At 48.1% G+C, this 27,789-nt stretch overlaps 3 protein-coding genes across 5 annotated transcripts in view; 2 read left to right on the top strand and 1 right to left on the bottom strand.

The window, feature by feature from the left end:
* Positions 1–22,587, bottom strand: part of PTGES3L (prostaglandin E synthase 3 like) — a 28,647-nt gene extending 6,060 nt beyond the window's left edge. Inside the window, exons 1-4 of one of the 2 annotated variants that reach the window (XM_037993188.2) lie at positions 22,387–22,587; positions 2,204–2,317; positions 2,031–2,097; positions 1,823–1,921 (exon numbers count right to left, since the gene is read on the bottom strand). In XM_037993188.2, coding sequence (XP_037849116.1) covers positions 1,823–1,921; positions 2,031–2,097; positions 2,204–2,317; positions 22,387–22,505 — 399 coding nt within the window. In that variant the 5' untranslated portion in view covers positions 22,506–22,587. Of the gene's footprint in view, positions 1–1,822; positions 1,922–2,030; positions 2,098–2,203; positions 2,318–2,711; positions 3,235–22,386 lie in introns of those variants that run through there. The other variant, XM_008012546.3, reaches the window with a different exon arrangement.
* RUNDC1 (RUN domain containing 1) lies at positions 3,243–18,678 on the top strand. Of its 2 annotated transcripts, none has more exons than XM_008012551.3 (5): positions 3,243–3,740; positions 9,841–9,999; positions 12,579–12,777; positions 13,538–13,657; positions 14,072–18,678. In XM_008012551.3, exons 1-5 carry the CDS (start codon positions 3,243–3,245, stop codon positions 14,935–14,937), a joined length of 1,842 nt encoding a protein of 613 aa, XP_008010742.1. In that variant the 3' UTR covers positions 14,938–18,678. The 2 variants fall into 2 exon arrangements, with proteins under 2 accessions (XP_008010742.1, XP_008010741.1); XM_008012550.3 differs by having other exon boundaries at positions 14,069–18,678.
* Positions 22,588–22,603: 16 nt separating the features above from the next.
* On the top strand, positions 22,604–27,157 carry RPL27 (ribosomal protein L27). The gene is made up of 5 exons (XM_008012552.3): positions 22,604–22,691; positions 22,969–23,051; positions 24,142–24,311; positions 26,874–26,984; positions 27,073–27,157. The coding sequence occupies exons 2-5, from the start codon at positions 22,971–22,973 to the stop codon at positions 27,119–27,121; spliced, it is 411 nt and encodes a 136-aa protein (XP_008010743.1). The 5' UTR covers positions 22,604–22,691; positions 22,969–22,970; the 3' UTR covers positions 27,122–27,157.
* Positions 27,158–27,789: the final 632 nt, after the last annotated feature.

Below are 27,789 nucleotides of genomic sequence, written 5' to 3'. Positions count from 1 at the left end.
CTAACACGGTGAAACCCCGTCTCTACTAAAAAATACAAAAAACTAGCGGGGCGAGGTGGTGGGCGCCTGTAGTTCCAGCTACTCTGGAGGCTGAGGCAGGAGAATGGCGTAAACCCAGGAGGCGGAGCTTGCAGTGAGCCGAGATCGCGCCACTGCACTCCAGCCTGGGCGACAGAGTGAGACTCTGTCTCAAAAAAAAAAAAAAAAAAAAAAAAAAATTAGCTGGGCGTGGTGGCAGGCACCTGTAGTCCTAGCTACTCAGGAGGCTGAGGCAGGAGAATGGCGTGAACCGGGGAGGCAGAGTTTGCAGTGAGCCGAGATCATGCCAGGGCACTCCAGCCTGAGCGACAGAGCGAGACTCCATCTCAAAAAAAAAAAAAAAAAAAAGATTAAAACAAATCTGAGAGCCAGATCCAGCTATCAGGCAGTCAGTTTTCAACCTTTAAAGAGGATACATTGGAGGGCCTTAAGTGGGAGAGTGTCAGGGTCAAATGTGTGTTTTAGACAGACCATGCTGGGGGCAATGCAGAGGATGGACTGAAAATGAGACTGAAAATACCCAACAAACTTCTCACCATATGTTGGATGAGGCTTGAACTAGGAAGAAATTAAGTAGTGAATTCATTAATATTTAGGAGTCAGTAGAGCCTGGTTATAAGCCACTAATAGCAATAATAAGATTAATCAGGGGCAGGTATGGTGGCTCATGCCTGTAATCCCAGCACCCTGGGAGGCTGAGGCAGGCGGATCACCTGAGGTCTGAAGTTTCAGACCAGCCTAGTCAACATGGCGAAACCTCATCTCTACTAAAAATACAAAAAATGGCCAGGCACGGTGGCTCAGGCTTGTAATCCCAGCACTTTGGGAGGCTGAGGCGGGCGGATCACCTGATATCAGGAGTTCAAGACCAGCGTGGCCAACATGACAAAACACTGTCTCTACTAAAACTATAAAAATTAGCTGGGCATGGTGGCGGGCACCTGTAATCCTAGCTACTCAGGAGGCTGAGGCAGGAGAATCACTTGAACCCAGGAGACAGAGGTTGCAGTGAGCCGAGTTCACGCCACTGCACTCTAGCCTGGGTGACAGAGGGAGACTCTGCCTCAAAAAAATATGAAAAATTAGCTGGATGTGGTGGCGCACGCCTGTAATCCCAGCTACTCAGGAGGTTGAGGAAGGAGAATTGCTTGAATCTGGGAAATGCAGGTTGCAGTGAGCTGAGATGGTGCCATTGCATTCCAGCCTGGGCAACAAGAGAAAAACTCCATCTCAAAAAAAAAAAAAAAAAGAAAGAAAGAATAAGACTGATCAATTAATTTCTACAGTGGAAACTACTGGGACTGGAATATAAAAAAACAAGAGTTGGCCGAGGCCGGGTGCCATGGCTCATGGCTGTAATCTCAGCACTTTGGGAGGCCGAGGCAGGCGGATCAACTGGTCAGGAGTTTGAGACCAGCCTGGCCAACATGTTGAAACCTTGTCTCTACTAAAAATAGAAAATTAGCCGGGTGTGGTGGTGCATGCCTGTAATCACAACTACTCGGGAGACTGAGGCAGGAGAATCTCTTGAACCTGGGAGGTGGAGGTGTAGTGAGCCGAGATCATGCCATTGCACTCTAGCCTGGGCAACAAGAGCGAAACTCCGTCTCAAAAATAAAAAAATAAAATAAAAATAAATAAGAGAGACTAATACAGCTGGGAAAAAAAAGATTAGGCAGGACTTGGTGAGTGATTGAATGTTGGCTGGAAAGGAGGCAACAACGATCCCAGCTCTAACCTGGGTGCATGGAGAGAAAGAGCAGGCCACTTTCCATACACCTACCTTGATATCCTCCTTGGTAAGCCGGGGCCAGGCCACCTTTTCCTTCCATTTCCTCACAAAGCAAGTAATAGAGCGGGAAGAGCGCTTATCCTGGGAGTCCTGCCAGATAGAGAGCCTCATTCTTAGGGTCTGGGGTTTAGAATTAATCTCCAGTTTCCCTGGGCAGCCCGGTTTCCATCCAGACCTTACTGTCCCATCTCACCCTTACCTTGGAGTTCACTTTGGCATAGAACTCAATCTCATTGTACAACTCCACTCCATCGTCATTCTTGCAGCTGAGGAGACAATGAAGCTGAGGAGATGCAGAATACTCTGTGTGGGGACATTAGGAGAAGAGGGAGGTTCCTGGGAAGCCAGGCCCTCAGAGGTGAGGGCCACTACCTGAACACAATGCGGTGATCCTCAATAAGCACGTGGACATCGGTGCTGTCCTCAACACAAAACTCCATGAACACATACTTGGGTCTGTCATACCACAGGGTCCGGGCGTGCTGCCTAAAGAGAAGTTGAGTTGGGGCTTCATAGGGGTGGGAGAGGGAAGACTGAGGGCATTTGGGAAAGATGGAAGCAGGAGACTACCCAGGGATGTTTGATGCCACAGTTTTTTCAAAGTGGAGCTAAATGAGACAGAAGGGGTGAAAGGGAAGGGAATGACAGGAGTGGGTGGGTGTGGTGAGTGTGAACCTGGGAAGAATAGAACGTGCCAGACTAGGAAAGTAGGAGGTGACGGAGAACATTCAGGTCACACCTTCCTTCACCCCACAGTTACAGAGACCAGGGGTCTGGGGCTCCCATGGGGCCTCACAGAACCTGGAGCGCCCAGAAGACCTGGAGCAGGGAATCTCCAGGGAAAAGGGCCAGGGGGAGCACCGGAGCCGGAAACACTCACCGTGCCATTGCGGCTCCCGCTCCAGGGTGGCATTTAGAGTTCCAGGCAGGGGCCGCTATCTTTAGATCCTGGGGACGCCCCCAGCAGCTGCCTCCCCTTATATGGTCGGGAAAACAGTTGAGAGGAACAGAGAACATGACCTGGCAGCCAAGGGATCTGCACTCTGGAGATACTCTGGGAGAGCTTAATCCTTGCAGCCCTTCACCCTGGGGTCTTCAGAAACGCACAGACTAGGAATAGACAATCCATCTGCTGGAACCAGGGCAAAGGCTGCCCTAGACGCTACACGCAGGGAATGACTTTTCCCCGGTATCATTCACCTGTTTCTCCAAAGCTGTGTGCTCAGTGTCTGATTCACAATAGGTGCTCAATAAAACATTATTGTCCTGAATTAAATCCCCTGGGAGAGGGCACCCTCGGGGACTTCGGAACTTCAGGCTCCGCCCACCACTCCTCTGGGGTTCAGGCCAACACGCCGTTGCCATAGCAGCAGGGGGGGCGCGGCTGACGTGCTGCGGGGTTTCCGGGAAGATGGCGGCTGTCGAAGCGGCTGCAGAGCCGGTAACGGTGGTGGCGGCTGTTGGGCCAAAAGCAAAAAACGAAGAGGAGGAGGAAGAGGAGCCGCTGCCACCGTGCGAGGCGGTGCGCTGGGCCCCAGTGGGGGCGGTGGCGGAGGCCGGGCCTGGAGCAACTGCGTTTTTCGAAGAGACGGCGGCCGAGGAGCCTGGCGCGGTCCCGGGCTCCCCGCCGGATTCTCCGGGCCGGACGCTGCGGCGGCTGCAGGCAGAGCGGCGGCGGCTGGACTCGGCGCTGCTGGCGCTGTCCTCGCACTTCGCGCAGGTGCAGTTCCGCCTGCGACAGGTGGTGCGCGGGGCGCCGGCGGAGCAGCAGCGCCTTCTGCGTGAGCTCGAAGACTTCGCCTTCCGCGGCTGCCCTCACGTCCTAGGTTACGAAGGGCCTAGCGACCCCGCCAGCGATGAGGGCGATGGGCTGCCAGGAGACCGGCCACGGTTGCGGGGCGAAGACCAGGTGAGTGATCGGAGCCGGGCCGCGAGGGATATGGGAATAGGGGGGTGGTGTGGGTGGCGATCCAGACCCGGATGATGGTGCATGAGGGGAGAAGCCTCCCCGACTCGGTTGGTGAGTACATGTGTCGGAGACCAGGAGACTGGAGTGCGGGGCTGGCTGAAGGGCAAGAGGACAGAGGCCTGGGAAACTGAGGGTGAGCGGTGTGCACGAAAGATGTGGAGAGATGCCGGTGCGTGATGACGTGAGGGGTAGAGGAGCGGTGAGCCAAGTGAGTCGTTGAGAGGGTAGCAGAGCAGCCAAGAGCAGTGCTGCGCCCACTCACCTTTACCTCACATATTTTAAGTCTTGAACACTTATGCTGCTAGAGGACCCGGACTCTGGGGATTGGGAAAATTGGCAAAGGAAAGGACAGTGAGTTGGAATCCATGGAAATTTAGGTTAACTCCCTGTCCCTGCTTTCCTGAAATCAGTCTTTACACTTTTCTGGGTGGGAGTTTGGGTTAACAGCAGGGTCTCTTAGTAACTGAAATAAACACAACTCTTGATTATATAAATTTCCTAATGTTGGAATTTTTTAAGAGACAGGGGGAGTCTTGGTATGTTGCTCAGGCTGGTCTCGAACTCCTGGTCTCAAGCCATCCTCCCACCTCAGCCTCAGGACTACAGGCGTGCGTTACCGTGCAGGCTATAATGTTGACATTTTTAAACTCTTCCTCCATCCTGCTGAATCATTAGGTATTCTGAATAAGGTCCTCTGGTAACTGACAAGATCGATTCAGTGTGCCTACCCCAAAAGTAGTGAAACTATGTATAAGACACCAGGTAAACGTTTCCTTACAAGCTTTGCATCTCTGGAAGTGCACAAAGTGCTGACTTTATTGGAAGTATTGAGGTACACTGCCTTTTCACTTTATTTATTTATTTGTTTGTTTATTTTTGAGACAGGATCTCACTCTGTCACCTAGGCCAGAGTGTAGTGGTGCAATTTCGGCTTACTGCAACCTCTGCCTCCTGGGCTCAAGCAATCCTTCTGCCTCAGCCCGCCCAGTATCTGGTACTACAGGTGTGTGCCACCACACCCAGTTAATTTTATTTTTTGTTAAGACGGGGTTTCACCACGTTGCCCAGGCTGGTCTTGAACTCCTGAGCTCAAGCGATCTGCCTTCCTTGGCCTACCAAAGTGCTGGGATTATAGACGTGCGCCACCATGCCCCGTCCCTTTTCACCTTTTTATTCTTCAAACTACAATCTACTTGTGGCTTTCTTCCTACTTACATTGGTTTTAGCCAAGCAGATTTATCAAGCAGATAATGATCTGTTTATTTTAATCTGAACTGTTTCCAGTGCAATCCTGTGTTTACTGTTCCACCCTTCTCGGTTGGTGAGTATGTGTGTCGGAGACCAGGTACCTACAATTCCTTACGCAAGAAGCACCCACCTCAAACTGCCAGATTTAAGGGCTAGAAAGGAGTGGACAGCACCAAAGGTTCTACGTGATAAGAAACTCTGTTCATTTTCACCTTCAGGAACAGTAGGCCAACCCCATTTTCCATGGTGTGATTATGACACATTGCATGCCTGTAGCAACATCTCATGTACCCCATAAATATATACACATATTATGTACTCATAAAAATTAAAAACTAGCTGGGCGCGGTGGCTCACGCCTGTAATCCCAGCACTTTGGGAGGCTGAGGCGGGCAGATCACCTTAGGTCAGGAGTTCGAGACCAGCCTGACCAACATGATGAAACTCCGTCTCTACTAAAAATACAAAAAAAAAAAAAAAGATTAGCCAGATGTGATGGCGCATTTCTGTAATCCCAGCTACTGGGGAGGCAGAGGCAGGAGAATGGCTTGAACCTGGGAGGCGGAGGTTGCCGTGAGCCAAGATTGCGCCATCGCACTCCAGCCTGGGCAACAAGAGCGAAACTCTTGTCTCAAAAAAAAAAATAAAATAAAATAAAAAATAAAAGGTAGACTGGGTGCAGTGGCTCATGACTGTAATCCCAACACTTGGGGAGGCGAAGGCTGGAGGAGGATCACTTGAGCCCAGGAGTTGGAGGCTGCTGTGAGCTATGATCATACCACTATGCTCCAGCCTGAGTGACAGAGCAAGACCGTGTCTCAAAAAGAAAAACAAACATTGTACCATCTTAAAAAAAAAAAAAAAAAAATAGTGTTTAATTCACCTACAAGTTGTAATCTTGTATGTATACATTGACAGGTGAACAGGTAGGACCAGAGTAGGAGATATCATTGAACTGAATGATTTACTTCTTACCACTTACCTTTTTTTCTCTCTCTCTCTTTTTTTTTTTTTTTTTTTGAGACAGGGTCTCACTCTGTTGCCCAGGCTAGAGTGCACTGGCATGATCAGGGCTCACCGCAGCCTTGACTCGCAGGCTCAATAGATCCTCCCACCTCAGCCTCTCGAGTAACTGGGACCACAGGCGAGCACCACCATGCTCTGCTAGTTTTTTATATTTTTTTGTAGAGATGGGGTTTTGCCATATTGCCCAGGCTGGTCTTGAACTCCTGGGCTCAAGCAAGCCACCCACCTTGGCCACCCAAAGTGCTGGATTACAGGCATGAGCCACTGTACCCAGCCAAATTTTTTTTTCCTTGAGACAGAGTCTTACTCTGTCACCCAGGCTGGAGTGCAGTGGCACCATCTTGGCTCACTGCAACCTCCGCCTCCTGGGTTCAAGCGATTCTCCTGCCCCAGCCTCCCAAGTAGCTGGGACTACAGGCACCCATCACCACACCTGGTTAATTTTTGTATTTTTAGTAGAGACAAGGTTTTTGCCATGTTGGCCAGGCTGGTCTCGAACTCCTGGCCTCAAACTCCTGACCTCATAATCTGTCTGACTTGGCCTCCCGAAGTGCTGGGATTACAGGCATGAGCCGCTGAGCCTGGCCCTAGATTTTTATTTTCCACTCTTTTGCCCAGGCTGGTATGCAGCAGCATGATCACAGCTCACTGCATCCTCCACCTCCTGGGCTCAATCCATCCTCCCAGCTCAGCCTCCCAAGTAGCTGGGACCACAGGCGCACACTACCATGACTGGCTAATTAAAAAAAAAAATTTTTTTTTGTAGAGATGGGGATCTCCCTATGTTGCCCAGGCTGGCCACTACACCTGGCCCCCGATTTTTTTTTTTCTTTTTTTGAGACAGAGTCTGACTCTGTCACCCAGGCTGGAGTACAGCAGCACATCTCAGTTCACTACAACCTCTACCTCATAGGTTCAAGCTATTCTCCTGCCTCAGCCTCCCTAGTAGCTGGGACTGCAGGCATGTGCCACTATCCCTAGCAAAATTTTGTATTTTGTGTAGAGACAGGGTTTTGCCATGTTGGCCAGGCTGGTCTCGAACTCCTGACCTCAAGTGATCCACCCACCTTGACCCCAGATATTTTAAACCAATATTTTCTCTTATCTTACTTCATACTGGAAATGATTTATGTTATTTCCTGCCTTGCACCAGAGCTCATTGTTCTCTCTTGTTTGCCCACACTCCAGCAAATAGCATACTGTAGCTACCATGGACTTGGTCATGAAAATGTAATCAGAATTTATGGCTGATTTCTTTCTTCCCTGACATCATAAAGTTGGGAAACAGTGAGAACAAAAACAAAGACTTTTCCCCAGTTCTTTCTCCTTGGGCTGGTTAGACAACTTTCTCCACTCAGAGGTCATTATTTGGAATTTGTCATTCTTTTCTTTAACTTTTTTTTTTTTTTTTTTGGACACAGAGTCTTCCTGTGACACCCAAGCTGAAGTGCAATGGCATGGTCTCGGCTGCCTCCAACCTCCGCCCCCCAGGTTCAAGCCATTCTCCTGCCTCAGCCTCCCAAATAGCTGGGATTACAGGCACGTGCCACCACACTGGGCTAGTTTTTGTAGAGACGGGATTTCACCATGTTGGCCAGGCTGGTCTCGAACTCCTGACCTCAGGTGATCTGCTTGCTTTGGCCTCCCAAAGTGCTGGGATTACAGGCGTGAGCCACTGCGTTCGGCCATACTTTCCTTAATTCAGTTCGGTGACATACAACAAATGCATGTTGAAAGCTTATCTTGTGCCAGACACTGTGCCTGGCATTTGTGGTTCAAAGTCAAAACCTTTGTCCTTAAGGAGTTCATAGACTAGAAGAGACAGAATCCTAAACAAATAATATGATATGAGCTAGACTAGAAGTGTGTACAAACTCTAGAGGAAACGTTTAGTTACACCTGGGGAAATCAGGAAACCTCTTAAAGGAGAACTAGGCCTTCACCAAATGGGGAAGGGGGACAGGGTTCTAACAATATGCAACTGTACTCTGAAGGGATCACAGAGAGACTGTCCTGAGAAAAGGCTTGCTTTCACGTTGAGCGAAGCTAAAGCAAGAGGATTGCATTTTAAATACTTAAAAAGTTAATTTGTTGTTTTCTTTTTCTTTTTTTTTTTTTTTTTCATCTCTCTCATTACTTACTTCTTGAGGGCTTGGTAAGTACCATTTTAAGGTTAAATGTAATACCCTGTAGACTTCTAATTTAAGACTCAGCCTTACCCCTACAAATGATTTGCTAGTTTTGCTTTTTGTTTTTGAGACTCAAGAAAGACATGGAAGAATCAGTGTTTGAGAATAAGTTGACAAGACTTTACTACCCTGAAGCATTTTTATTAATTGAAATGCAGAAACTACTGGTGGCCAACAGTTAAAATAAGGAGTCACTAGTCAGCGAAACTTACAGATACTTTTTTTAAAAAACATTGTTACCGGCCGGGCGCGGTGGCTCAAGCCTGTAATCCCAGCACTTTGGGAGGCCGAGACGGGCGGATCACGAGGTCAGGAGATCGAGACCATCCTGGCTAACACGGTGAAACCCCGTCTCTACTAAAAAAAAAAAAAAAAAAAAATACAAAAAACTAGCCGGGTGAGGTGGCGGGTGCCTGTAGTCCCAGCTACTCGGGAGGCTGAGGCAGGAGAATGGCGTGAACCCGGGAGGCGGAGCTTGCAGTGAGCCGAGATCCGGCCACTGCACTCCAGCCTGGGCGACAGAGCGAGACTCCGTCTCAAAAAAAAAAAAAAAACATTGTTACCTTCCCATCCCCATTATGTGGCTTTTGGATTTTTTTCACTGCCTTAGGCACTTGCCTTTTACTCTTTTGTTTTTGTTTTTGTTTTTTTGAGACAGAGTCTCACCCTGTTGCCCAGGCTGGAGTGCAGTGGTGAAAACAAAGCTCACTGCAGCCTCAACGTCCTAGACTCAAGCGATCATCTTGTCCCAGCCTCTTGTGTGACTGGGACCACCATGCCACCACACCTGGCTAATTTTTTTTTTCTTCGAGACAGGGTCTTGCGAAGCCTTGACCTCTTGGGCTTAAACAATACTCCCACCTCAGTCACTCAAGTAGCTGGGACTATTGGCATGCACCACCATGCCCAGCTAATTTTTAAAAATTTTTTTGTGGAGATGAAGTCTCACTATGTTGCCCAGGGTGGTCTTGAACTCCTGGGCTCAAGTGATCCTTTTGCCTTGGCCTCCCAAAGTGCTGCGATTACAGGCGTGAGACACCACTCCTGGTGCATTTGATTCTTTTGATTTTGCAGAAGTGGTCTATCGTACATCAAAGGGACTTTGGTGAACCTTAGGAAAGCTGGTTATGAGTTTTAAAGCCTCTCTCCACACCCTTACCCCAGATTCTTTTGCAAAATTTGGCTGCACAGAGTAATCAGGAGTTGTGTTATGGTAACTGGCTGTGGAGCATGGCATGTCTTAATTCCTAGAAGGGTATCTTAGCTGAGATAGGTTGTCTCTACCCTAACTAGACCTTTGGAGGGAAAAAAGGCAGTCTTAACAAAAAGCCTCATTGTATTCATATCCTATTTCCGATGAGGGACAGATAGTTTCTTAAAGAAAACACCAATTTAACAAATTGCCTAGGATGAAATAATTATTCTTACTTTTGAATCTATCATATGAATTGTGTATTTCATTTGGGTTATTGGAAACATCTTATATTTTATTGGTCATGACTGGCTCGAGCAGATTGTTAATGTACCCTGAGTTTTCCTTTTCCTGCATAATAGACCCAATTGTTTTCTTGCCTTAGAGTGAGCAGGAAAAACAAGAGCGTCTGGAAACCCAAAGGGAGAAGCAGAAAGAACTGATACTGCAGCTCAAGACCCAGCTAGATGACCTGGAAACGTTTGCCTATCAAGAGGGCAGTTACGACTCGCTGCCGCAGTCTGTGGTGTTGGAAAGACAGCGGGTGAGCAGACCCCAGAGGCACCTCCACCACTGCCCAAGGTTAACTTGTCCCTTCCAGCATTCACAGGGCATCCTCTCTCAGTTCAGTTCTCCTTTGGCCTTACTGAGAATCCCTCTGCTGGCCCAAATCAAAGGGAAATTTTACTACTATAAGGAACCATTCTTTGCTCATACATGGAAAACACAGGTTCCAAAGTTTTGTAATATAATAATTGAGCTCTTTCTTTTTGGTGGTTGTAATTAATAATAGAAATAAGAATATGACAATAATTTCATTTGATCACTTAAAAAATTCTACTTGGGCCCATTATACAATGTAATCTAGCTTTTTTGTTTTGTGGTTTTTTGTTGTTTTTTTTTTTTTGAGATGGAGTTTCGCTCTTGTTGCCCAAGCTGGATTGCAATGGCGCCATCTCAGCTCACCACAACCTCTGCCTCCCGGGTTCAAGCAATTCTCCTGCCTCAGCCTCCCAAGTAGCTGGGATTACAGGCATGCGCCACCATGCCGGGCTAATTTTGTATTTTTAGTAGAGACGGGATTTCTCCATGTTGGTCAGGATGGTCTCGAACTCCCAACCTCAGGTGATCCACCCGCCTTGGCCTCCCAAAGTGCTGGGATTACAGGCGTGAGCCACCGCGCCTGGCCGTAATCTAGCTTTCTCCTACTACTGACCACCTTTTGATAAACATGCCAGGAATCCAGACTGATTTTAATACTGTATTTATTTATGTAAGACCTGGGTAGACAGGTAAATCTGCTGGTGGAGAGATACAGTTACAACCTCCCCTGCATGTTTCTCTACCCCTGTGCTGTGGCTGTTTTTCTGGCTGGTCCGGAGTTTATGTTGTCAGATTTTTTTTTTTTTTTTTTTTGAGACAAAGTCTCAGTTTGTCACCTAGGATGTAGTATAGTGGCATAATCTTGGCTTACTGCAGCCTCCACCTCCAGGGTTCAAATGATTCTCCTGCCTCAGCCTCCCGAGTAGCTGAGATTATAGGCACCTGCCACCATGGCCGGCTAATTTTTGTATTTTTAGTAGAGATGGGATTTCACCTTGTTGGCCAGGATGGTCTTGAGCTCCTGACCTCAAATGATCCACCCGCCTTGGCCTCCCAAAGTGCTGGGATTACAGGTGTGAGCCACTGCACCCAACCTATTATCAGAATTTTAAATTGTTCCTAATAATGTCACTAGGGTATTTTGCACCTTGATATTTTATAGAGATTTTTCTTTAGTTGCCTACAGTAGGGCAAGAAGGGATAAGAAGGATTAGAAATTAAGAAAAATTGGCCAGGCACAGTGGCTTACGCCTGTAATCCCAGCACTTTGGGAGGCCGAGGCGGGCATATCACGAGGTCAGGAGATCAAGACCATCCTGGCTAACATGGTGAATCCCCATCTCTACTTAAAATACAAAAAATTAGCTGGGAGTAGTGGCGGGCGCTTATAGTCCCAGCTACTCGGGAGGCTGAGGCAGGAGAATGGCGTGAACCCGGGAGGTGGAGCTGGCAGTGAGCCGAGATTGCACCACTGCACTGTAGCCTGGGTGACAGAGCGAGACTCTATCTCAAAATAAATAAATGAATAAAAGTAAGAAAAATCGGCTGGGTGCGGTGGCTCACGCTATAATCCCAGCACTTTGGGAGGCTGAGGTGGGAGGATCTCTTGAGGCCAGAAATTTGAGGCCAGCCTGGGCAACATTACAAGACCCCGTCTCTATGAAAAATTGAAAGATTAGGCCGGGCGCGGTGGCTCAAGCCTGTAATCCCAGCACTTTGGGAGGCCGAGACGGGTGGATCACGAGGTCAGGAGATCGAGACCATCCTGGCTAACACGGCGAAACCCCGTCTCTACTAAAAAATACAAAAAAAAAACTAGCCGGGCAAGGTGGCGGGCGCCTGTAGTCCCAGCTACTCTGGAGGCTGAGGCAGGAGAATGGCGTGAACCCGGGAGGCGGAGCTTGCAGTGAGCCGAGATCTGGTCACTGCACTCCAGCCCGGGCGACAGAGCAAGACTCCGTCTCAAAAAAAAAAAGAAAAAAAAAAAAAGAAAAATTGAAAGATTAACCAGGTGGTAGCGTGTGTCTATAGTCCCACCTATGGGGGAGACCAAGGCAGAAGGATTGCTTGAGCACAGGAGTTTGAGGTTACAATGAGCTATGATCACATTACTGGACCCTAGCCTGGGTGACTGAGCAAGACCCTGTCTCTTAAAAATCAGTGTATATTCTCCTTGAATGAAGCCTTTAGAGCAACTAAGTATAAGGCTTGTTGGATCATCAGCCATTTTGGATTTTTCATACTGTTGTTCTTCTGAGTGAAATCTGACTAGCCTGGTAGAAATTTACTGTGAGTGGGAGGATCCATTTTTATCAGAGAACTAAGGGTTCTTTTTACTTTAAAAGTAGAGAGTCTGTGTCCTCACCTTGATCAATCAGTAGTTAAGTCATTTTCTTTCACAAATTTAGAGGTCTGTTTTTTTACTTCCATTTAAGGACAGAAGACATATTTAGATTCTCCTCCCTAACCCTCTCCCTAAAAATTTCCAAAGGGTGTGCTCATTGCCTGTGATCTTGATAGGTGATCATAGATGAGTTAATAAAGAAACTGGACATGAATCTGAATGAGGACATCAGTTCCCTGTCCACTGAAGAGCTTCGTCAGCGCGTAGATGCAGCAGTGGCTCAGATCGTCAACCCAGCCCGAGTCAAAGAACAGTTGGTTGAGCAACTAAAAACTCAGATCCGAGACCTCGAGATGTTCATCAACTTCATCCAAGGTTAGATGTCATAATAATTATATTCTGAGTACTAGTAAAAAGGTGCCAATTCTGGGTTTTTTTTTTTTTTGGGGAGACAGTGTTTCGCTCTGTTCCCCTGGCTAGAGTGCAGTGGCGCAATCTTGGCTCACAGCAACCTCCGCCTCCCAGATTCAAGCGATTCTCCTGCCTCAGTCTCCCGAGTAGCTTGGATTACAGGCTCCCGCCACCACGCCCGGCTAATTTTTGTATTTTTAGTAGAGACGGGGTTTCAGTCTCTACTAAAGAGAGTAGAGACTATTGGCCGGGCTGGTCTCGTACTCCTGACCTCAAGTGATCCGCCCACCTCAGCCTCCCAAAGTACAGGGACTACAGGCATGAGCCACCACGCCCGGCCAAAAGGTGCCAATTCTTGATGTACTATTTAAGAGGCTTGATGGCTTAGTAGGGGAGACAGCATTGGCAGCGTAGAAAGAGCATGGGTTTCAGAATCAGATAGTTAAACGCTCCACTCTCCTACTCATTGGTTTTATGTCCTTGAGCATGTTACTAACCTCTTTAGTCTTACTCTTCTCATCCATAAAATGATTCATGGTTCATTCACTTAGCAAATATTTATTGAGCCAACTACTGTATATGCCAGTCCTCATTTTACACAATTAAATAGGACAAGATTTTGTGAAATTCTTGTTTGTAATAGGCACCGTTAAGTATTATTTTTCCTTTAAAGATCTGCCATAAAGAGCTAAATAAGTGTCTCTCCTATAATTTCTGATTCCAGATGAAGTGGGAAGCCCCTTGCAGACAGGTGGTGGACACTGTGAGTGCAAGGCCGGTGGGAAGACAGGAAATGGCTGCAGCAGAACAGGCGGCAGCAGACCGCCTCCAGGAAACAGCAGAAGTAAGTGTAGTTTCCAAAACAGGCAAATCTCTAGAGACAGAAAGTCGATGAGTGGTTGCCTAGGGCTTGGGTGTGCTGAGGAGAAGAGGGAAATGAGAAATGCTGATGGTATGGAATTGCTTTTGGGGAGGATGAAATATTCTAAAATCGATTGCAGTGACAGTTATACAATTCTGAATATACTAAAAACCACTGAATTAAACACCTTAAATGGGTGAATCATATGGTATGTGAATTATATTTCAATACAGTTATTATTAACCAAAAAAAGGAGGCCCAGCTACATCCTGGGTGGCTCTTGCCTTCGTGTGAGACCCAGCATGTGGCTCAGACTGATCTCAGCCTGAGATTTGTTGAATGTAGCTCCGTGCCATCATGGCTTCTCACTAATGAACCATTGTCTTTTCTAAGCAGCAAAGGCGGAGGATGTGAAGAAAGTCCGGGAGACAGGGCTGCACCTGATGAGGCGAGCGCTGGCAGTGCTCCAGATCTTTGCTGTTAGCCAATTTGGTTGTGCCACAGGCCAGATCCCTCCAACCCTGTGGCAGAGGGGCCAGGCTGACCGAGACTACTCTCCCTTGCTAAAGAGGCTGGAGGTGTCAGTGGACAGAGTGAAGCAGCTAGCCTTGAGGCAGCAGCCACACGACCATGTCATCACCTCTGCCAACCTCCAGGACCTCTCTCTGGGAGGCAAGGATGAGCTGACTATGGCTGTGCGGAAGGAGCTGACGGTGGCTGTAAGGGACCTGCTGGCCCATGGACTGTATGCCTCCTCCCCAGGGATGAGCCTTGTTATGGCTCCTATTGCTTGTTTGCTGCCAGCCTTCTCCTCGGCCCCCGAGGCCATGCACCCCTGGGAGCTCTTTGTAAAGTACTACCATGCTAAGAACGGCCGTGCTTATGTGGAATCCCCAGCCCGGAAGCTCTCCCAGTCCTTTGCCCTTCCTGTTACGGGAGGCACTGTTGTGACCCCCAAACAGAGCCTGCTGACAGCCATCCACATGGTGCTGACAGAGCACGACCCTTTTAAGCGCAGTGCAGACTCAGAATTGAAGGCCTTGGTATGCATGGCACTGAATGAGCAGCGTCTGGTGTCCTGGGTGAACCTCATCTGCAAGTCTGGGTCACTCATCGAGCCTCACTACCAGCCCTGGAGCTACATGGCACACACAGGCTTTGAGAGCGCCCTCAACCTGCTCAGTCGCCTCAGCAGCCTCAAGTTTAGCCTCCCTGTAGATCTGGCTGTGCGCCAGCTCAAAAACATCAAAGATGCCTTTTGATGAGAGTGCCCTAACCCCAGACAAGCTCCTTGCTCAGTAGAGATAGATGTGTTAGTCTTCCAGCATAGGAGCAAGGAATCAAAGGTGGGGTTAAAGGCTTTTTTGCCAGACCCTGCTCAGGCAGTTGGCCAAATGAGTGCAAAGTCTGTTTTCCCCACCAACTTAGCATCTCGGAAAGATGTGCCGGAGAGACCCTCTTGTTAAGAAGGTTCTACCAGACCGGGCACGGTGGCTCACGCCTGTAATCCCAGCACTTTGGGAGGCCGAGGCGGGCGGATCACAAGGTCAGGAGTTTGAGACCATCCTGCCTAACACGGTGAAACCCCGTCTCTACTAAAAATACAAAAAAATTAGCCAGACGTGGTGGCAGATGCCTGTAGTCCCAGCTACTCGGGAGGCTGAGGCAGGAGAATGGCATGAACCCAGGAAGTGGAACTTGCGATGAGCCAAGATCACGCCACTGCACTCCAGCCTGGGCAACAGAGCGAGACTCTGTCTCAAAAAAAAAAAAAAAAAGGTTCTGCCCTAGTTTGTACCCACAGTATACGTGTGGGCACTTGTGCTTGAACCTCTATTAAAGGAATCAGGCTGGGCATGGTGGCTCACGCCTGTAATCTAAGCACTTTGGGAGGCTGAGGTGGGCGGATCACCTGAGGTCAGGAGTTCAAGACCAGCCTGGCCAACATGGCGAAACCCCATCTCTACTAAAAATACAAAAAATTAGCTGGGCGTGGGTGGCACATGCCTGTAATCCCAGCTACTCAGGAGGCTAAGGCTGGAGAGTCACTTGAGCCCAGGAGGTGGGGGTTGCAGTGAGCCGAGATAATGCCACTGCACTCTAGCCTGGGCAACACAGGGAGACTCCATCTCAAAAAAAAGAAGACATTCAACTTGAGGCTCCTGTTAGTTGAGCTATCTTCTTTCACTTGAAGCAGGTTTGAGAGGCCAAGGCCAGAATTTAAGTTCCTTTTATAAATAGATTTCCCTTTCTTCCTGACCCCAAGGTCAGAGGAGACTGTATATTCCATTTCTGCCTCTAAGACTAGGAATAGGAATATCTGAAACAACATTTCTAAGGGTGGTGACCACAGGTTGATTTTAATACGAGCCTTTTTTCTTGTAGAGGTAAGAAGTAAAATCTTCCTGACAAGGTAGTCCTCACGGCACAGACAATGGGCTTTCTGTTTATGAGGGGTGAGAACCGTGTTCGGTATTATGTTCTTTAGCAAGTAAACATTCGTCTGCTCACCTCCCAACAAGACTAACAGTCTTTAGAAGTAAATATATTCAAGACAAATGAGAAAATCCTGGCTACCCAAGTCGAGTATGTACAGGAATACAAATCGGTAACCAGCAGCTGTTCCTCAGGTTGTGACTCACTGGGCACCACTTGTCCTGGAGGCTGGATGATGGAGGACATCTGGTTATAGGTACTACAGCGGAGATAGGTGCCACAGGAGGATAGGAACTACAGCAGATCACTGTTTCCAGAACAGGGGGAGGAGTATCTCATTGTGAAATAGACTCTAGAGTGGTTCTATTTGGTCTTTAGTATTTTAGCCTCATTAGTTCACATTTGTAATGTAGCTTTTGGTGAGTACTGCTCTAGGACTGGCCAAAGATGGGCAAAATGGATCACTCCAGACACTACTAATTCAGCATTGTTTTCATGTCTTAAAATCGCCACCTGCACTTTGTTTCTGCACTATTATGTAGTGCATTTTAACTTAAATTTTTTCCAGCAACATGTTATTTAAGATACATTATTGATACTTCATTATAATTAGTACACCTTCCCTGTGAAACAAGAGAATTGTAAAATGTTGTGGAAAATGATACCTATGTGGATGCTAATGAAATCGTAGTATTTCGTGTAGCTTCTCTGAAGACCTTAGAGACCTGCAGCTTTGGTTTGTAAGTGATCTGATCCAGATCAATATTTTTTTTAAAGCTGCCTGTATCCTCTGTCCTCTGCGATGGATCATCTCACCTTTGGTGGTGGTAGTAGGGGTTTTTTGCCTGAAAAAGTTCACTAAAAAGTCCCCTTGGCATGACCATCCCCTCCTGCCCACACCCATAGTCCCTCCCCACAACAGATATCACACATGCTGCTTTTGGAATTGGCACTGTTTGTTTTTGTTTTTGTTTTTGTTTTGACACAGAGTCTCGCTCTGTTGTCCAGGCTGGACTGCAATGGCGCGATCTCAGCTTACTGCAACCTCTGCCTCCTGGGTTCAAGCAATTCTCCTCCCTCAGTCTTCTGAGTAGCTGGGATTACAGGCGCACACCACCATGCCCGACTAATTTTTGTTTTTTGTTTTGTTTTTTGTTCTTTTTTTGAGATGGAGTCTCACTCCGTCCCCCAGGCTGGAGTGCGATGGCACAGTCTCAGCTCACTGCAACCTCCGCCTTCCGGGTTCAAGCAATTCTCCTGCCTCAGCCTCCTGAGTAGCTGGGATTGCAGGCACCCGCCACCAGGCCCAGCTAATTTTTGTATTTTTAGTAGAGACGGGGTTTCACCGTGTTGGTCAGGCTGGTCTTGAACCCCTGACCTCGTGATCCACCCGCCTCAGCCTCCCAAAGTACTGGGATTACAGGCATGAGCCACCGTGCCTGGCCCTGACTTTTGTATTTTTAATAGAGATGGGGTTTCACCACATTTGTCAGTCTGGTCTCAAACTCCTGATCTCAGGTGACCACCTACCTCGGCCTCCCAAAGTGCTGGGATTATAGGTGTGAGCCACCGCACTTGGCCAGGATTGGCACTTTTAAATCCACTTCTCTGGATATCAGTTAGGGTGGGTGGTAACTGGTATAGCCATATGGCATAGCCCAGTGATCACCCCAGTATTGTCTTTTTCAAATACAAAAACAAAACTTGTATTAAGGCCGTATGCTAGCATCACAGGAAGCATTTTCATTTGTCTCATTCTAATTTAATTCTCACTACTTACAAGGTGGGACAGTATTATCCCCACTTCACAGCTGAGGAAACTGAACTGCACAGAGGTTAAATATTCTGTCCCCGTTTACATGATGATGGAATTCCTGAGATTTGGAGTCAAGTTTCCTGAATCCAAAGCCCATAGTCTATCTTGTCACTTCATTGTATCATGTTGTTTCTAGATTTTGGTTCCTCTTTCTCCTTTATCCACCACCCTCATTCCTACCCTCACTATGGGCAGGAGAAGGTATTTTCCACACAATTGCCAGAAATTTCAGCTCCGAAAGGACTATACTGCAGGGAGACAGGCAGGCAGCCATGACTTCGATGTCCAAGTTCTTGAAACCTAAATGTGTGTATCAACTGAGACAATTCCAACAATTCCATCAGCATCCCTGCAGTCAGATATCTGCTAAGCTCTGATATCATCTGTCATTACTGGAAACAGAGCTCTGTCCTTGGCTTAGGGTGAGACAGGACAAGGGAGGAGAGACAGGCCAGTCCACCCATATCCAAGGATACACAAGAATGGAAGGGTAAAGAGCCATGGATATGTATGCAGGGGAAGTGTAGGGTGTGTTGTACAAGTATGATCTGCGAAGTATTGTTAAAGCTGTCCAAGGTGCTCTTCAGTCATTCATTCACTATTGATCACTTAGCAACTGCCTGCCCAGGCTAGATGCTAAAGAAACAGATAAGTAAACCTACCCCGTGCCCTCAACAAACACAGTCGAGCAAAGCAGATACCATACCAATTGGAGATTTGGAAAAATTGTTAAAATATAAATTACTGGGTCCCATCCCCAGAGTTTTTTATTCATTTGTTTTGGGGTGGGGCCTGAGAATTTGGTTTCTAACAAGTTCCTAGGTAATGGTGATGCTGCTGCTCTGGGAACCACACTTTGAGATGAGAACCACTCATATCCAAACTAAGATTATGTTCTGTAATAAAGGTAAGTACGGATTGGATTGCTGAGAGAGCCCAGAGAAAGGAGAGATTAATTCTGCCTGGGAGAATTCTGGAATAACCTTGAAGGATGGATAGAATTTGAATAGGATTTTGCCTGGCTACTTGGAGAGGAAGAAAAAGACACAAGGAACAGCCCAGGGGGTATGAAGGGTGAGGGAGTCAGGAATTTATGCTGCAGGAAAGGTGGCAAGGAAGGAGAAGAGTGAAAGTTCACACTATTGAATAAGCCAACAATGGATTTCAAGAAAAGTGAAGGACTTCTCAAGAAAAAGAGTTATTTAAAGCTGTTGCTCAAAATAAGATCTATAGATCGTGGCTCCACTCCAGACCAGAATTACCATCTCTAAGGTTGGAGACACTTTAATAAGCATCCCGGGATCCGGGCATGGTGGCTCACGCCTGTAATCCCAACACTTTGGGAGGTCGAGGTGGGCGGATCACGAGATCAGCAGATCGGGACCATCCTGGCTAACACCGTGAAACCCTGTCTCTACTAAAAAATACAAAAAATTATCCGGGCGTGGTGGCGGGCGCCTGTAGTCCCAGCTACTCGGGAGGCTGAGGCAGGAGAATGGTGTGAACCTGGGAGGTGAAGCTTGCAGTGAGCCGATATCGCGCCACTGCACTCCAGCCTGGGAGCAAGCGGGAGACTACGTCTCAAAAAATAATAATAATAATATAATAATAAGCATCCTGACTGGGCATGGTGGCTCACGCCTGTAATCCCAGCACTTGGGGAGGCCAAGGTGGGTGGTCAGGAGTTCGAGACCAGCCTGGCCAACATGGTGAAACCCCATCTCTACTAAAGATACAAAATTAGCCGATATAAAATTAGCCGGGCATGGTGGCATGCGCCTGTAGTCAGTTACTTGGGAGGCTGAGGCAGGAGAATTGCTTGAGCTCAGGAGGCTGATGTTGCAGTGAGCCAAGATCATGCCACTGCACTCCAGCCTGGGCAACAAAGTGAGACTCCATCTCAAAAATAAAAGACATAAAACAAAATTCAGAGGATTTAGTTACTAATTTGATTTGGAGGGTAAGGTGGCTTAGTCCCAGCTACTTGGGAAGCTGAAATGGGAGGATCGCTTGAGGCTAGGAGTTTGAAGCTACATCACACCTGTCAATAGCCACTGCATTCAAGCCCGGCAACATAGCAAGACCTCATCTCTTTAAAAAATGAAATATGGCCGGGCGCGGTGGCTCAAGCCTGTAATCCCAGCACTTTGGGAGGCCAAGGTGGGTGGATCACGAGGTCAGGAGATCGAGACCATCCTGGCTAACACGGTGAAACCCCATCTCTACTAAAAATACAAAAAAATTAGCCGGGCGTGGTGGCAGGTGCCTGTAGTCCCAGCTACTCGGGAGGCTGAGGCAGGAGAATGGCGTGAACCCAGGAGGCGGAGCTTGCAGTGAGCCGAGATAGTGCCACTGCACTCCAGCCTGGGCAACAGAGCAAGACTCCGCCTCAAAAAAAAAATAAAATAAATAAATAAATAAATAAATAAATAAAAAATGAAATATATAAGAAGAAGACATTTTAAAAACTACTGGAGGCCAGGCGTGGTGGTTCATGCCTGTAATCCCAGCACTTTGGGAGTTTGAGGCAAGCAGATCACTTGAGGCTAGGAGTTCGAGACCAGCCTGGCCAACATGGTAAAACCCCATCTCTACAAAAAATATAAAAATTAGCTGGGTGTGGTGGTGGGAGCCTATAGTTCCAGTTACTTAGGAGGCTGAGGCAGGAGAATCGCTTGAACCTGGGAGGTAGAGGTTGCAGTGAGCTGAGATCACGCCACTGTACTCCAGCCTGGGTGACAAAGTGAGACTCCGTCTGAAAAAAAAAAAAAAAAATTGGAATGGGGCCGGGCACAGTGCCTTGCCTGTAATTCCAACACTTTGGGAGGCTCAGGTAGGAGGATCACTTGATCCCACAAGTTTTTGAGACCAGCCTGGGCAATATAGTGAGTCCCCATCTCTACCAAAACAAGAAAAAGTTCTTTGTTATTTTTTTTTTTTTTTTTAATTACATGGTCATGGTGGCCCACACCTGAAGTCCTAGCTACTAAGGAGGCTGAGGTGGGAGGATCACGAGCCCAGGAGGTTGAGGCTGCAGTGAGCCATGATTGTGCTACACACTTCAGCCTGGAGGACAGAGCGAGACCCTGTCTCTCAAAAAATCAAAACAAAACAAAAGCCGTTGCAATGAGATCCTGAGGGATACAGGGAAAATTGTTATCACTGGAGAGCTTCAGAAGAGAACTGATGAAATCCTGATTGTTCCCACGTGTTGCCCAAGACAAATCCTATAGGTTCAGATAAGCAAAAACTGTTAGATAGATTATCTTTCCCTTAAACTCGGAAAGCACATAAGGTACCATCTGAAAACACTCTTCTGGTGAGTGATGGGAAATATAATTCAGTTTGAGAGCCAACTAGACCTAGATTCAGACCTAGATTTGAATCCCGTCTATGCCACTGAGTAGGATTAACCTCAGATAGGCAGTTTATCCTCTCTGAATTGCAATTTCCTCATGTCTAAATGGGAGGAGAATGCCTAAGATGCAGAGTTGTGCAGATTAAACAGGCTGCTGGCTTATATAAAGTGCTCACATCTTGCCTGAGAGAGAATCCGTGCTCAGGATGGTGACATGGTAAACAGTATGGACTCAGGAGTTGAATTACTTGAGGCTGAGCCCCAGCTCCACTACTTATGCACTATAGACTGGGCAAATCTCTCTAGGCCAGTTTCCTCGACTCTAGAATGGAGATAATAATAGTACCTATCTCTCAGTGTTATGATGACCCAATCAGATGATGTGCATAAATAGATTAACCTGGCCTGGCACAGGGTAAGCAGCTGCCATCCTCCTCCTCTACCTCCCTCATGCTTATTCTAGTTGGTAATGTCAGTGACACTACTAGACTGTAACTGTTGGGGGTATATATCCTTCTTGTTTTTTTTTTTTAACCCAAATTTAGCAGTGGAGGGTCGTATACCAACTTTAGTGACCCTAACGTTGATAAGCTCTGATAACGCACTACCATCGGACCAGCCACCCTTGTCTGATATTTGTCCCTCCCTCTTTTTTTTTTTTTTTTTTTTTTTTTGAGGCGGAGTCTCGCTCTGTGGCCCAGGCTGGAGTGCAGTGGCCAGATCTCGGCTCACTGCAAGCTCCGCCTCCCGGATTTACTCCATTCTCCTGCCTCAGCCTCCCGAGTAGCTGGGACTACAGGCGCCCACCACCTCGGCCGGCTAGTTTTTTGTATTTTTTAGTAGAGACGGGGTTTCACTGTGTTAGCCAGGATGGTCTCGATCTCCTGACCTCGTGATCCGCCCGTCTCGGCCTCCCAAAGTGCTGGGATTACAGGCTTGAGCCACCGCGCCCGGCCTGTCCCTCCCTCTTTAGCTAACCGAGCCCCCTACAGGCACCAATAAATGCCCTATTTTTTTCCCTGTGTCTGCCAAGAGAAAAAGTAAATTTCAGATTGTGTTCCCCCTCCTAGCGCCAGAGAAAGGAACTACAACAAAGCCTACCTGCTGAGTACAGAGAACGCAAAGCACACGCGCCCTCCCAGCTCTTCAGTCCGCCTGGACGACTCTCCTTTGCTCTTGTCTACTGCTGGAGCTGCTAATAAAGCTTGATTCAAATACATGAGCTGCCGGGCCCTGCGTTCCCCTTATGAGCTTCTTCCGCCCGCAACTCGAGACTCAGCACCACACAAGTAGCGTGGCGAAGCCTGCAGGGCGGGACAGGAAGTGAGGTCATTCCTTCCCGGGGTGAAAGGTTAGCGGAAGTGTTCTTCTTTCCTTTTTGCTGTAGGCCTGAGTGGTTGCTGCCGGTGAGTAGAAGCTTGGGTTGAATCTTTCAATCCGCCGCCATCCGCGGCTTGGGGGTCGAGGGTCCGGGCGGCGCCGGGTGCGTTCCTTCCTTAGGTCTCTGGCGGCTACGTATCCGATCCCGTCCTGCGAGCCTGGCCCGCGGGCGGCCTGGACCAAGGCGACAGTGAACACAGTCTGAAGTTCCGGCCCAAGACCTGGGCTTGCTGGCAGGAGTCGGCTCTGGGCGTCTTTAGCTTTACGGATTTTTAAGTGGCCCTTTCTCCTTGCTTTCTGCAGAAATGGGCAAGTTCATGAAACCTGGGAAGGTGGTGCTTGTCCTGGCTGGACGCTACTCTGGACGCAAAGCCGTCATCGTGAAGGTATCAGCCTCGCGGGACTCTGCGTCCTTGCATCCCGGGACCAGGCTGGCTCCGGTGGAGCAAGCAGGCTTGGAATTCAAGGCCCGCTTCTAGGGCAGTAGCCAGTGAGCACGGTCGGGGTGAATGTGGGAAAGCTTTTGAGAGAGGAAGAGGCACAGTAGAAGCAAATGTGAGCTGAATTGGGCTCCTAACGCATAACGCCTTCTCCACTAGAGGCTTTAAATATATAGCAATAATGGCTGACATTTATTGCACACTTGCTATGTGCTCCCACTGCCTTTCAGGTATTGTCATGTGCAGTCCTTGAAGTAATCATAGGGGATTCCTCTTTTTTTTTTTGAGACGGGATCTCTGTCCAGGTTGGAGTGCAGTGGCGCGATCACTGCAGCCTCGACTTCCTGGGCTCAAGCGATTCTCCCATCTCAGCCTTCCAAATAGCTGGGACTACAGGTGCGCGCCACCATCCCCAGCTATAGGGGGTTCCTTCCTGTTGTTAAGGTTTAGAGGTGTTGTGTTATTTACCTGAAGTGCTGCAGCTGGGAATCTGTAAGAAGAGGAGGAAATTGCTTTTAGAAAGGTCACGTAGCCTCTCACTGTTTTTCTCCTACCCATGTTTTTGTAGCTTCTTGAGAAATTTCCCTAGGCTCTGGCCACATACACCACTGCGTTTTGCTGTTGTGGGGACACTGGAGTACCCCTGGATTCCCCTCTCCCATCTCCTGATACTGGGCTCTGGAATGAGGCTCTGGTGTCTTAACCTTGGCTGTACACTTTACTAGCAGTAGAGCAAGTGAATAGTTACCAAGTCTTGTGAGCAGTGCTTGGCATATAGCAAGTACTTCTTAAATGTTAACTATTGCTACTTTTAAATCTCTTACCTCTAATAAGCCGTTCCAGATGCTTCCTAGTGGAAATAAACACTGTTCGGTTTCTCTTTGGTCATTTCGCATAACTTTCTGTGATTTTTCTCTTTATAATGGTGGGTCTTGGAGACCTGAGGGAGGAAATATTTTTTTGACACTGCCCTACCTCTAACACAGGGCCTAAATAGGCCCTCAGTGAATAACAGATGTAATTCTTGTTCATTCAGAACATTGATGATGGCACCTCAGATCGCCCCTACAGCCATGCTCTGGTGGCTGGAATTGACCGCTACCCCCGCAAAGTGACAGCTGCCATGGGCAAGAAGAAGATCGCCAAGAGGTCAAAGATCAAGTCTTTTGTGAAAGTTTATAACTACAATCACCTAATGCCCACAAGGTGAGCATTTCAAGAACTAGAATTTTTAAATTTCTTCTCCCCTCTCTGTTGAATAAGGAGACAAACTTTGCAGCCATTCCAGCACCAGGAAGGAATATCGTTTCCAAATTGTTCATCTTCAACTCATAAAGTGGCCATGGTTTCCAGTTTTACCTTTGATCCATCTTTTAAGTCTTAGGTAAAGATTGTTTTCCATCCACAGTAAACATAGGCATGAGGTCTGATCTGCCGTCTTCCACTGTTCCACCCTCAAGGATAAATACTATAGGTTTCAAAAAGTCTGTGAATGCGCGAAAGCAAGCCTCCTTCAGTTAATTTCACTCACCTGTTGGGCCCTTTAGTCTGGGGACATACACTACTATCTTAGTGCAAGTGTTTTTTTGAGAGGGAGTCTCGCTCTGTTGCCCAGGCTGGAGTGCAATGGCGCAATCTTGGCTCACTGCAAGCTCCGCCTCCCAGGTTTACGCCATTCTCCTGCCTCAGCCTCCCAAGTAGCTGGGACTACAGGCACCCACCACCACGCCCGGCCAATTTTTTGTATTTTTAGTAGAGACGGGGTTTCACTGTGTTAGCCAGGATGATTTCGATCTTCTGACCTCGTGATCCACTCGCCTCGGCCTCCCAAAGTGCTGGGATTACAGGCGTGAGCCACCGCACCTGGCCTAGTACAAGTGTTTTTTAAGAAGTACAGTGGCCGGGCGCGGTGGCTCATGCCTGTAATCCCAGCACTTCGGGTGGCCGAGATGGGCAGATCACGAGGTTGGGAGATCAAGACCATCCTGGCTAACACAGTGAAACCCCGTCTCTACTAAAAATACAAAAAATTAGCTGGGTATGGTGGCGGGCGCTTGTAGTCCCAGCTACTCGGGAGGCTGAGGCAGGAGAATGGCGTAAACCCGGGAGGCGGAGCTTGCAGTGAGCTGAGATCTGGCCACTGCACTCCAGCCTGGGCAACAGAGCAAGACTCCGTCTCAAAAAAGAAAGAAGTACGAGAGGCCAGGCACAATGCCTCACAGCTGTAATCCCACCACTTTGGGAGACTGGGGCAGCTGGATCACCTGAGATCAGGAGTTTGAGACCAGCCTGAATAACATGGTGAAACCCCGTGTCTACTAAAAATACAAAATTAGCCGGCCGTGGTGGCACATACCTGTAATCCCAGCTACTGGGGAGGCTGAGGCCAGAGAATCACTTGAACCCGGGAGGCGGAGGTTGTGATGAGCGAAGATCACACCATTGCACTCCAGCCTGGGCAATGAGAGTGAAGCTCCGCTTCAAAAAAAAAGAGGTGTGAGGCCAAGGCGAGTGGATCACAAGGTCAGGAGATAGAGACTGTGCTGGCTAACACGTGAACCCAGGAGGTGGAGCTTGCAGTGAGCCGAGATTGTGCCACTGCACTCCAACCTGGGCGACAGAGCAAAAATCCGTTTCAAAAAGAGGTGTGAGAATTGAGAAAGTCCCGAACAATAATTGCCAGCACCCAGCAGCATGCACCTTAAAGTTTGCTGCTGGTACTGCACAATTACTCTTGGTTGGCACCGTGGCTCATGCCTGTAGTCCCAGCACTTTCGGAGGCCGAGGCAGGTGGATCACTTGAGGTCAGGAGTTCGAGACCAGCCTGGCCAACATGACGAAATCTTGTCTCTACTAAAAAACACAACAATTAGCTGGGCATACTGGCTGGCATCTGGAATCCCAGCTATTCCGGAGGCTGAGGTGGGAGAATCACTTGAGCTTGGGAGGTGGAGGCTACAATGAGCCAAGATTGCACCACTGCACTCCAGCCTGGGTGACAGAGCTTGCTCCATCTCAAAAAAATAAAAATAATAATAAAAGGGCAGAGAGAGCTGTTTCTCGGGTTCTGGGATGTGGTGGGGTTGAGGCAGCTAGTTTTTGTGCTGTCATGACAGTGACTGCATTGGCAGAACTTGAACGATAAGGAATGGTTTCAAATAGAAAGTCAGTCGACTGTCATGATGAAAGTCAAGAAGGCCTAATTTGGCTGGGCGCGGTGGCTCACGCCTGTAATCCCAGCACTTTGGGAGGCCGAGGCAGGCAGATCACGAGTTCAGGAGATCGAGACCATCCTGGCTAACACGGTGACACCCTCGTCTCTACTAAAAATACAAAAAATTAGCCAGGCGTGGTGTCATGCGCCTGTGGTCCCAGCTACTTGGGAGGCTGAGGCAGGAGAATGGCGTGAACCCGGGAGGTGGAGCTTGCAGTGAGCTGAGATCGCGCCACTGCAGTCCAGCCTGGGCAACAGTGAGACTCCGTCTCAAAAAAAAAAAAAAAAAAAATAAGGCCTAATTTGATGATTCTTAGCTATAAAAGTAAAGTAGTAGTGGGAAATTGAGAATGAAATGTTACATTTTACATTTTATTGGCTTGAATCCAATAAATGTTAAAAGTGTGGATTTCCAGGTAATGTCATCAGGATGTGACTTTTGATGGTTGCTTCTGAGTCAGACCCTGATTCCCTAGCGTCCCACAAAGATTTGGGCTGTGTGGGGGCTCCTGGCAGTATGTGGGCTAATCCTACCTCTCCACCTTTGTCCCCAGGTACTCTGTGGATATCCCCTTGGACAAAACTGTCGTCAATAAAGATGTCTTCAGAGATCCTGCTCTTAAACGCAAGGCCCGACGAGAGGCCAAGGTCAAGTTTGAAGAGAGGTAAGTAGGCTTTGGTAGTGAATGATGGAGTATGGTTTCACTATTTCCATTCCTCTCCTCATTGATGTTCTCTTTTTTTCCCTTCTAGATACAAGACAGGCAAGAACAAGTGGTTCTTCCAGAAGCTGCGGTTTTAGTTGCTTTGTTTTGGTCATTAAAAATTAAAAAGGAAAGCCTGTGTCTGCCTGTTGTTTGTATTACCAGACTGTGCAAAGGAGAACATTATTGAATAGGAAACACTGGATGGGCTGGGCATGGTGGCTCACACCTGTAATCCCAGTGTGAGGCCGAGGCAGGCGGATCAGGAGGTCAAGAGATTCGAGACCATCCTGGCCGACATGATGAAACCCCATCCCTACTAAAAATACAAGAGTCAGCTGGGTGTGGTGGTGCAGGTCTGTAGTCCTAGCTACTTGGGAGGCTGAGGCAGGAGAATCACTGGAACCTGGGAGGCAGAGGTTGCCGTGAGCCGAGATAGCACCACTACACTCCAGTCTGGCGACATCGAGACTCCATCTCAAAAAAAGACACTGGGTGATGGATGAGGGGCTGGGAAAATGTTAAATCTGCCTTAATGAGGTTTACACTGCCTCTGTCCTTAGCTTGATAATCCCTGTGAAGAATTGTGTAGCCTCCCTGGCTTCTACCCATTGCGTGCCAGGAGAACCTCTGCTACACTCTGCCCCTCCTTGTGACAACCAAAAGCCCCTGAGTGGTGGGGATCACATATTTTTGATTGAGAACTGCTAACCTGAAATTCTCAAACTTTAGCACAGATAGAGATCACCTGGATGGTTTGTTAAGC

Source organism: Chlorocebus sabaeus, chromosome 16, assembly GCF_047675955.1.
Source record: "Chlorocebus sabaeus isolate Y175 chromosome 16, mChlSab1.0.hap1, whole genome shotgun sequence".
NCBI classification, from domain to species: domain Eukaryota; kingdom Metazoa; phylum Chordata; class Mammalia; order Primates; family Cercopithecidae; genus Chlorocebus; species Chlorocebus sabaeus.
The sequence above is the reverse complement of the archived record's forward strand: the minus strand, read 5'-3'. Positions and strand labels throughout refer to the sequence as shown.

Coding starts and splice junctions, on each gene's coding strand:
- RUNDC1 (XM_008012550.3), top strand. CDS start 3,243: ATGGCGGCTGTCGAAGCGGCTGCAGAGCCGGTAACGGTGGTGGCGGCT. Junction 3,741..9,840: donor GGTTGCGGGGCGAAGACCAG/GTGAGTGATCGG, acceptor TTCTTGCCTTAG/AGTGAGCAGGAAAAACAAGA. Junction 12,778..13,537: donor GTTCATCAACTTCATCCAAG/GTTAGATGTCAT, acceptor TTCTGATTCCAG/ATGAAGTGGGAAGCCCCTTG.
- RPL27 (XM_008012552.3), top strand. CDS start 22,971: ATGGGCAAGTTCATGAAACCTGGGAAGGTGGTGCTTGTCCTGGCTGGA. Junction 23,052..24,141: donor GCAAAGCCGTCATCGTGAAG/GTATCAGCCTCG, acceptor TTGTTCATTCAG/AACATTGATGATGGCACCTC. Junction 26,985..27,072: donor AAGGTCAAGTTTGAAGAGAG/GTAAGTAGGCTT, acceptor TTTCCCTTCTAG/ATACAAGACAGGCAAGAACA.